Source organism: Arachis ipaensis, chromosome B01 (assembly GCF_000816755.2).
Source record: "Arachis ipaensis cultivar K30076 chromosome B01, Araip1.1, whole genome shotgun sequence".
In the NCBI taxonomy this organism is placed as follows: Eukaryota; Viridiplantae; Streptophyta; class Magnoliopsida; order Fabales; family Fabaceae; genus Arachis; species Arachis ipaensis.
In genome coordinates, this window is record NC_029785.2 from 114233041 (window position 1) to 114243756 (window position 10716).

A 10716-nucleotide genomic window follows, 5' to 3' on the forward strand; every position below is an offset into this window, starting at 1 on the left:
ATTGATTTCCTATATTTTCTCATTAATATACATGTACTCATAGGAATTCCACTACTTAAATTACTAACTTCATATGTCAGAATTATTGGCCTCAAATAAACTCTTCCAAGGGAATATTTTGAGAAAAAGTTTTTGTAGACAAAAATATGGCAAGTCCCGACAACATCATAGATCGCTTTCTCCATGGAAAACCAAACAAATGAGTTGAGTTAAATAATTATATATTATGAGGTTCTTTCAGGTCTAATAGTTAGTGGCCAACTTATTACCATTATTACAACATAAAATAAATTAAACCAACACTTTGATTTAGTTTCTTATTTCGAGAAAATGTTTATTCAACACCTATCAATTTGCTGTGTGGGGTGTGAGCAATAATGGTTCTTCATTCACTTCACAAAAGAAACCCTAAAAAGAATGTCTATGTTATGTTATGTAGATAGGTTTAGTGCCAAATTCTTCCTCCCAATCTAACATACAAGAAACTCACCTGTTTTATTGTTAACTTTGTGTTTTGTTTATTCAACGACTCATACTAAACGGAGTGGTAGACTTTTTTTTTTGTTTTTTTTCTTAAATCAGAGACTGATAGACTTTATAACACCCTTTCTAAGCTTCTAAAAGATGCTTTATTATATACATATATATTTATACTTTTAATTTCTATAATGGAGTCTTTCTTTAAGTAATTAGTAGTATTTGTAAAGAGTAACAAAGGAATTTAAAAAATATTTATATATAACGTAGTAAATTTGATTTTTACAATGTTTCGAGAGTTAAATACTTAAATGCATGCCAACTAGTTATAGTTCAAATACTATAGTATTTTTATCTTCATCTAAAAATTTTGAATTTGAGTCTTTTTTCTAACTTTAAAAAAAAATACTTAAATGCTATTTTAAAAACGGTAATATTAGAAAGACAATAAAAATAATTAAAATTTGCTTTATTTTATAAAAACGAAAATGCTAGGGTTAAATATTCATATTTTATATTTTTTTGTTATAACAATTAATAAATATTAACCAAGATAAATTTTGATTGTTTTTGTCTAATTCTTCTTTTTTTACCAAACATTTTTGTTTCAAAAAATACTTTACAAATAAGGCCATTTTGTTTGAAATGTAATTACAATTTTATATCGATTAGAAATGCATCATGCATGTGGTCGCAATTATTGTATATATGTTGTCGTTGCATTGCAATTACAATGTCTAGTGCATAAATATTAGAATAAACTATTATTTTAATTTCTAAAAATTTAATTTTTAATAAAATAACTCTAAAAAAAAAGGAATGTCATTTTTGTTCTATGTACCTTTTGCAAGTTTGCATAGAAAATAAAATCTTTTCATCTTTCATATTTGATAATATCATGCTAAGTGAATTTCTTTTTGAGTTTCTTTTTACATGAATGGTAAAAATTGAAAATAAAAAAGGTATATATCAAATTTTTCCTCAATTTTTTGTATCTTCTTTCTAAATGGTTTTCTAATAAATATTCTAACAAAATGTTGCATCAAAATTTCATTTTTTTTTGGATTACTTGTCAAAAATTGAAAAATTTTAAAACCAACAAAACAATAATTTACCGTCAATATAATGTTATTAGTTGCAACCGCAACCATGGTAAAATAAGATTTTAGAGTAGATAAAATGATGCACAATTAAACTAGATAATACTAATTTCTTAGCTAAAAGACTAATTTAAAATATTACTCTAAATATATAACGAGTTACATATAATAATAATAATAATAAAATATAGTGTCATCACGGTGCTTTTGGAGTGTGATGACCATTAGCCCCCGGTGGTTGGTAGTCTAGCAGTTCCAAATCCATTCTCTCTGTTTTTTCATCTTTATTCATATCCTCATCCTGTATATATGTGTATATGGTTAAGAAATTAAATAACAATGACTTGAGTGTCTTATTTTATAGCAACTTTAATTTGGTTTAAGAGTAAAGTAAGTTTTTAGTTTTTAACTGTTTGAGTTAAGTTTTAATTTTGTCTCAAATATTTTCGACGTCTTATTTTTTTTTATCTCAAAATATCTCAGTTCATTCTATTTTAGTAATTTAATCAAAATTAAAATTTTTCTTTCAAATATACCATTTTTCTCCATTATGATTTTTTTTTTCTAGATAACGACGTAATTATAGTAGTTATAGTGGTGGTTGTAGTAATTTGAGAGTGAAAATCAAAATAATAAAAGAAAGAAAAAAAGTAATAATAAAGGGGAAAAAGGAGTATTTTAGGAAAAAAAAAGTTTTTAATTTGACCAAAGGACTAAAATAGAATGCAATAAGATGTTTGGGATAAAAATAAAATATTTTAGATATTAGAGACGAAATTAAAACTTAAATTAAACGCTAAAGATTAAGATAATATTTTATTTTTTAATTTAATTTAGAAAGATGATTGAATGCACCTTGTGGTTACTACTCTGCAGGACAAGGACAGCATGACCTTGAGAACCTTGCATGAGGCTTTCACTTCCTGCTTATATATATCAAACCATTCGTTAGGAGACTAATTAAAAGTATATATAAATAAATATGAAGGAGAAGCAGAAGAAAATATACTTGTAATTGGAACTGCTTTCAAGCACATAAGAAGATGAGAAAACGCAAGAAGAATCACTAGCACACCCAAGGTACGATGTGGAATAGTAGTAGTTCTTGCCATTCTTATTAATGAATAATCTCTAATGTTAGTTCCCCCCTGCTTCACTTCTAATTTCTTGCTAGCTAGCTACATGGTTCTCAATTTATATATACATGCACAAGCTTAAGCTAATTAAGGTATGTAGTTTTTGTATTTTGTTTTTGAGCGCGTGGAAAATTGCATCAAAGTTAGTGACATTATTATGTTATTGCGAAAGTCAAAAAGGTGATAGCGACTCATAATTTCTCAACGTGTTTCCACTTTCCACTAGCTAGCTACTCTCTTTTCATTCATGTATGTGAAAACACACATCAAGGGAATATTTTTAAATTTTAAGTAGCTAGCACACTACCAAAGTGGAAAGGTGACACGCAAATTAAAATGATGTCGGTGTGGAAATTAAAAAGCCAATGCAAGTTGGTGCAAACTAACACTACTACTGATCCAAAATAAAACAAGTCAAGTTCTATTATATTATATTCTAGTGGGAAATATCATTAATTAAACATATTCAGGCACATTCCAATACATATCCACTGCGTTAATACACAATAATAGAGATTACATGCAAGAATATACACCGCATATAGCTCTAGTAATTAATTAATTCCTTTTGAGCAGAGTCCCATTTTGATTCTAATGGAATTCAAGTTTTCTAGATGATAAGTATTTAATTGTTCCAGCTAAGTCTGATGATCCATGGCATACAGTGTGAGATTATATATAAAGAAAATGTTATACTACTATTAAACTATATGTTCTGCACAAGAATAATTACTCCATTATATTAATTTAAATAAATTTGTTATGCTATTAGTTTATAAAGTTTAATGTATATATCATAAAAAGGCATAAACTCTAACTTGTAATGTTGTCAAATCATGGTATTAAAACAGTATATTAAAAGTAATAAATACTTACAAATGGTCACATCGAAAAGATGTAATAAAGAAAAAAGAAAAACATAGATATTTTTTACTATCACTTAAGAATATTACTGACTTAAGTATTTGAGTGTCTTTGCAAATTGTCTTCCCAACCTAGTTCTAATACGATTTAAAGTAAAATTTTCGAAACTCCTTAGCTCATAACCACATGTACGAACATATGGCGCCGTCTATAGAAAACCTAAGAAGTTGATACCATGGCTGATCGAGAAGTTAAATCTATGTACAAATAATTTCAAATACTCCGTTCAAGGAACAGCGAGATGAAGATCATGGACATGAGATAGAAATCACCCTCAATCCCAATAAGGGAGAACATCAACAAACCCCCCTCCCCCAAGTTTCAAACATAAAGAGGTTCAAAACACTAGTGGTTGGCATTTTGTTGGTTTGGGGAAGATTATGTCCATGCGATGCAGGAAATGCATCATCAAGTACAAGAATTGGAACGATAGCTAGCAAAACGGCCGATGTCACATCAATCTTGGTCCCGAAATTGAACGACAAGGGATCGACGTAATAGTCATGACAGAAGGACCCTAGAGCGAGTTCATAGATGACATCAGGAGGATGATTGTCGTTGTCATTTTTCTTCACCTCAAAGAAATAGGAGAGAGTCTCCTCGATGTGAAGAACAACGTCGTGAGCCAGAAAAGAGGGTAAAGACTGACCCTTGTTCAGCCCAATCTAAAAGGAGACAGACTCCACAAAGGAGGCCAAGTCCTAAAAAGCATATGGATACCGGGAGCATGTCATCATGAGACAAACTCCATTTGCTCCACATGTCCTTCAAGTCCACTTGCCAAAGCACTTTGATAAACGAACAGACTTGAAGTATGAGGGGAAGTCGAATTCTCAGGAGCACATAAATGTCTTTGAGGCGAGAATGAATCTAGAGAGAGTTGGGGATACTATAAGATGTAAAACTTTCCCTGTTTCATCATCTGGACCAGCAATGGAATGGTTCAACACCCTACCTTCTGGCTTCATATATTCTTTTATTGATATTAAGACAATGTTTCTTGCACATTTCACTATTAGAAGAACTCAAGCCAAGCATCTGATCTCTTTACTTGGTGTAGAGCAGAGAGTTAAAGAAAACATCCGAGATTACTTGGATTGATTTAATAAAGGATTGTTGGAAGTCAACACATGAACTCATGAAGTCGTATGTTTGTGCCTTACCACTGGCTTATTAGAAGGGGATTTCAGATGACACTTAACCTTCAAAGATGTCAAGTCTATAGAGGAGACCCATCAAATTGCTTTGGAATATATGCAACTCAAAAGTGGTGCCAAATGCCAACTAAACAAAAAAATCCAGCTCCATCACCTAATAAGGCTGGAAGCTTAGGGAAATCGTCTACATCAAAGGCGTCGACACCACGAGTTGGCAAGTTCTCAACATATACACCGTTGGTGGCTTCGCTAACTGAAATCTACCAACAAGTGTCACAGAGAAGAATACTTTCCAAGGCAAGGCAGATCTGACCTAGGGATTCTCTGACTACTGTGACTACCACAAGTCCCATGGCCACAAGGCTAAAGATTGCATTGATCTAAAAGATGCCTTGGAGTAAGCAATTCAGAATGGAAAGCTTCTTGAGTTTGTTCAGCATATTAGACCGCTAAGATGGCATAATAATGATGAAGATTGGGAAGCTAGGAACCCTAGAAATGCCAAACCCATTGAGATCTTAGATGATACTGCTCAAGTAGTGGTGAATGTGGTTGTAGGGAAGAATGAATTGAAAAAATCTAGGAATGTGTTGGAAAATAATATCAAGGCTGTAAAAGTCTTAAAGGTTGAAAATTTTTCAACTATTCAATTCACTGTAGATAATTTCCAATATGCCACATCTGACGATGATAAGGCATTGGTAATCACATGTAAGCTGAGAAATGGCATAGTTAAAAGAATTTTGGTTGATACTGGAGCAAATTCAAATCTGCTCTTTAGAAATGTCTAGGATGCCCTGGGTTTGAAAGATCAGCACTTGAAACCACGCCTCCCAAGAGTAATGGGTTTAGGAGATCATTTTATCAAGCCTGATGGGACTATAGATCTCATTTTCAAAGTTGAAAAAGGTGACGATGTCCACGTGGTACAGACTGAGTTCATGGTCCTAAAAGATTCTACAACATATAATGTAATCCTTGAAAGAAAGAAGATCAATGATCTCTATGCCTTTATTTTAACAAAGTTTTCAGTAATAAAGTTTCTGACTTTAGAAGGTTAGGTGACCACTATTTGAGGAGATCAAGTAGTCGCTGTAAAGTGCAACAAGGCAAGTTTGACTATAAAGGATAAAACCAAAGATTCTATTGGGGTATTTCTAGTAGATCTGGGCTCACGAGTTCAAGAGAAGCCAAGGCCAAAGCCTAAGGAAAACTTGGAAAAGTTCCAAATTGACGATGTTGCCACCAATTATACCATGATTAACAGAAATCTATCTCAACCTCTGAAGTCAGAACTTCTTGAGAGTTAATGTAGACTTGTTTGCATAGGAACCTTCCGATATGCCTAAAATAGATCCTACATTCATGTCTCATCAACTTGTTATTGACGTATTCATGTCGGTTGCACAACGATGTCAAACGATATCGTCAGATCGAGCTGTCGAGATCAAGAAGCAAGTTTGATGAGTGAATTGTTGTGGTGGTCTAGAATTTCATCAAATGAATGAATTATCGTTGCAAGTATAGTTTCTAAACCAACAAACAATCCTCCCAATCAAAAATTTGGTTGTCACAAGTAACAAACCCCAAATAAGAATTAACCAAAGTATTTAAACTCCGGGTCGTCTCACAAAGAATTGCAATGAAGTGATCAATTATTGGCTATGAAGATGCAATGGGGGTTTGATTTTTGTAGTTTGATAAGAAAAGTAAATAACAAGAAAGTAAATGATAAGAACTAATAAAATAAAGGAAAAGAACTCTTGGCTAGACATAGGTAATTGAGATCACCATCCTTGTCTACAAACCAAATATTGATAATTATGAGAAGCCAACCTATTAAGTCTACTTCCAAAAGCCTTAAGTACGTAATATCTACTCCTAAGCTTGAAGTACATCAAATAGGCTTGATCACATCAACCCATAAGTCCCAACCTATCTACTAATTAGATTAGTAGTGGGTTAGTGTCAATGGATATCAAATTGATCACCAAGGGTTCTCAAATCACCAATTCAATGAGACCCAATGACTCAAGGTCACTCCATTCCCTTAGCCTAGGCCAAGAGTAAAGAAAACTACTCAAAAACTAAAGGAAACATTCTATCAAACACCTAGTGCGCAATAAAAGTAAACATCATAAAATGCAAGAATTAAAAGAAACCCATGACTAACATAAGCAAGAATTCAATAATAACAACTAAGATAAACATAAAAGAGCATGGAAACATAAAATTGCATTGAAAGAAAATGGAAATCCAACAAGGGTTCATAAACATAAAAGTAACAAAATAAAGGAAATGAACAAGTAAAACTAGAAGAGCAAAGATGTAATACAAGAAATTTAGAAGGAAAACTAAATCAAAACAAGAATTGAAAGTTGGATCTAAGAGAATTAAACCTAAACTACCCTAAATTGTAGAGAGAAGGGAGAGCTTCTCTCTCTAGAATTCTACCTACAACATGATGAAAACTAAACTATGACTACTTGGTTCATTCCTCCTTCAATCATTGGGTTCAATAGCATCAGAAATGAGTTGGATTGGGCCCAAAACGAGCTAGAAATTGCTGGCCACATTTTGCCAAAATTGGACCCATGCTGATCCACCAATGTGTGTGCGTGATGCACGCGTACGTGTCCCTAAACATCAGGCAACTATGAAAAATTTTATATCATTTTGAAGCACCGGATGTTAGCTTTCCAATACAACTAGAACCACCTCATTTGGACCTCTATAGCTCAAGTTATGATCCATTGAGTGCAAAGAGGTCAGGCTTGACAACTTAGCGATTCTTTCATTTCTTCATGAGTTCTCCTACTTTGCATGCTTTTCCTTCATTCCTTCAATCTAATCTTTGCCTTCTAAACCTGAAATCACTTAACAAACATATCAAGGCATCAAATGAAATTAAAGTGAATTAAATTTAGCTATTTTAAGGCCTAAAAAGCATGTTTTTACACTTAAGCACAAATTAAGGGAGAATTACAAAACCATGCTATTTCATTGAATAAATGTGAGAAAAGTTGATAAAATTTCCTAAATTAAGCACAAGATAAACCACAAAATTGGGGTTTATCAAACCTCCCCACACTTAAACCAAACATGTCCTCATGATAAGAATAAAGAAGGACAAGAAAAGGGTATGAACATTTATTCAATACAAATAAACTATATGCTCCTATCTATATGCATGCAACTAATGTAGATGCTTCTATTCACTTGGTCAAAAGTGACTCAATCCTCCAAGAGCATGTATGAACAAGTAGGACCAAGATCATATGATGATTTATGAATCCTACCAATTCCAATATCAAAATGAAGTTCAAATAGACTTGCAAGAAGAAAGCTCATGAAAGTTGGGAACAAGGAATTGAGCATCGAACCCTCACTGGAAGTGTATCCGCTCTAGTCGCTCAAGTGTATAGGATCGATCACTCAATTCTCTTCTAATCATACTTTTCATGATTTGTTTTTCATCTAACAATCAACAATTATTCACTGCATGCATACATTTATCATGAGGGCTTATTCATATGTTGTAATGGGGCTAGGGTAAAGGTAGGGACGCATATGGTCAAGTGAGCTTGAAATTGAATCTTTGATTAATCTAAGCTCTCACTAAACACATATAACAACCTATATAATTCTAATACAATACCTAGCTACCCATGATTCCCACTTTTTCACATACTCATGCATTCTCTTTAATTCATATTCCATATGCATTGTTATTGTCACTTTACCTTGGGGCATTTTTGTCCCCTTTTTATTGCATTTTTTTCTATATATTTTTTTCTTTTTTTTTATTTCTTTTTTTTCTATATATATTTTTTCACACAATCTCTTTTTTTTTCAAAAGTATATACAAGCGTATCAATGCATATGGTTTTACATATTTAATGTATAAGCATGTACCCCATTCCCAAAAATCTTCAACAAAAATACAAAAACACACTTTTCTCTCAACCAATGTCCCAAGTTTCTCATACCCAAATGATACACACCCTTACTAGCCTAAGCTAATCAAAGATCCGAATTAAGGGCATTTATTGTCTTTCACTTAGGGGTAGTGATGTGCTAAAATTAAGAACAAAAGGGATTAAATAGGCTCAAAATTGGCTAACAATGGTTGATAAAAGGTAGGCTATTTGGGTAAGTGAGCTAAATGAAATGATGGCCTCAATCATATAAATGCATGTATACATGGAACAATGGACATAAAGAATCAAACAAACCAAAGATTACAGTCATAGAAAGAGAATAATGCACACAAGAATGGAAATAAGTGGTTATAAAATGTAACCACACAATTGGGCTCAAAACTCACATGCTTGTGTTCTTAGCTCAGAAACCATGTTCCAAAATAAATTCTTCAAGCAAGTTCAACAAAAAAAAAATTTCAAATTGGTAGGGTGCCCTAAAACAATTTTTTTCTTGGAAAAGAAATCATTACCCTAACCAAGTAGTCCTAACATAAAAAGAAGTGGTAAAATATGTACAACTTCTAACTAACATTCTTCAAGCAAGTTCAACAAAAAAAAATTTCAAATTGGTAGGGTGCCCTAAAACAATTTTTTTCTTGGAAAAGAAATCATTACCCTAACCAAGTAGTCCTAACATAAAAAGAAGTGGTAAAATATGTACAACTTCTAACTAACATGCAATGCAAAAACTAGCTAACAAAGGGAAAACTTGAAAATTTGGCATTGAAAAGAAAATTGTTACCACGGAGATTGGTCGAACGACCTTCCCACACTTAGAAATTTGCACCGTCCTTGGTGCATGCAAAGAAGAGCAAGGTGGGTGGGTTGTTACAATTGATGAGATTCTCCAAAAGGTTGTATGGAAGGACTTATGTGTTGCCCCATTTAGAAGCTTTTCCTTTCCCTCTTGGTGGCCAACCTAAAAGGAAAGAAAAAAAAATTAAGCCTACAACAAAGATACAAAGCAAATAAAACATAGGCGGGGCTAATGCCAAATAAGAGTAGCCTTCTCTACTACATGGTAGCTACAACATGTGAGTGAGAAAACAATATAAGCTAAGGCATATTAACTAATACTTGATGCAAGAGTAAAGTCAAAACATAGGTACATGACATGAAGAGCATGTTGCATCAAGCTTAATCAACAATTGACACAAACAAGATTAGTGATAAGTATCCTAACTCAATGATGATGAGGTACAAAATAAAGAATAATGAATTAGGAAGGACTAAAGCACTAATCTTGTGTGTGGAGCAAATATGACCATTAATGCTAAACAAGTCACGAAGCACCAAAAAAATGCACGAAATTCTCAACAATTGAGTAAGAGAATTCAACACCATTATTAGAATAAGAGACTTAGAAAAGAAAGTAAGAACAAGCTACAAGAATGAAATTAAAATGCAATGAATAAAAGTATTCATATGCAATAAACAAAAGAAAATAAAAAATAAGAAAAATAAAATTGATAAAAATAGAATTTTGAAAGGAGAGGAAGAAAGTAAGAAAGGAAGATGAGAAAAGAAGAAAGGTATAAAGAAAGAAGAATGAGAGAAGAAAGAAGAAAGAAAGAAGAAGAAAGGAAAAAAAAACAGGGCGCGGAAGCGACGCGTAAGCGTCACTCACGCGTGCGCGTGGATGGCAGGATGGACAAGTGATGCGTAAGCGTCGCCCACGCATACGCGTGAAACGCAGAAAGTCCAGGCGACGCGTAAGCGTCATCTGCGCGTACGCGTGGGTCTAGTTTGTGTGAAACGCACAGTTCCAACGCCAGTTTTGCACAACTATCGGGTTTTTGTACTAGGAGCCCCAATATCGCCTTTCGATGCGTACGCGTCGTATACGCTCACGCGTGGGTATGCGATAATGATCAATGACGCGTACGCGTCACTCACGCTTATGCGTGGGTGACTTTTAAAAAAAAAAACAGAAACAAGG

General features: G+C 33.1%; 1 protein-coding gene across 1 annotated transcript; it reads right to left on the reverse strand.

The window, feature by feature from the left end:
• LOC107618956 lies at positions 1657 to 2811 on the reverse strand. Its single transcript, XM_016321154.2, has 3 exons — positions 2587 to 2811; positions 2433 to 2500; positions 1657 to 1878 (listed from the first exon to the last, which is right to left on the reverse strand). Exons 1-3 carry the CDS (start codon positions 2687 to 2689, stop codon positions 1774 to 1776), a joined length of 276 nt encoding a protein of 91 aa, XP_016176640.1. The 5' UTR covers positions 2690 to 2811; the 3' UTR covers positions 1657 to 1773.

Bases quoted from the DNA above. Each gene is read 5' to 3' on its own strand.
- LOC107618956 (XM_016321154.2), bottom strand. From the start codon at position 2,689: ATGGCAAGAACTACTACTATTCCACATCGTACCTTGGGTGTGCTAGTG. The intron at 2,501-2,586 runs GTATATTTTCTT...ATATATAAGCAG, and splicing joins GAAAGCAGTTCCAATTACAA to GAAGTGAAAGCCTCATGCAA. The intron at 1,879-2,432 runs GTGCATTCAATC...ACATATATACAG, and splicing joins TGCAGAGTAGTAACCACAAG to GATGAGGATATGAATAAAGA.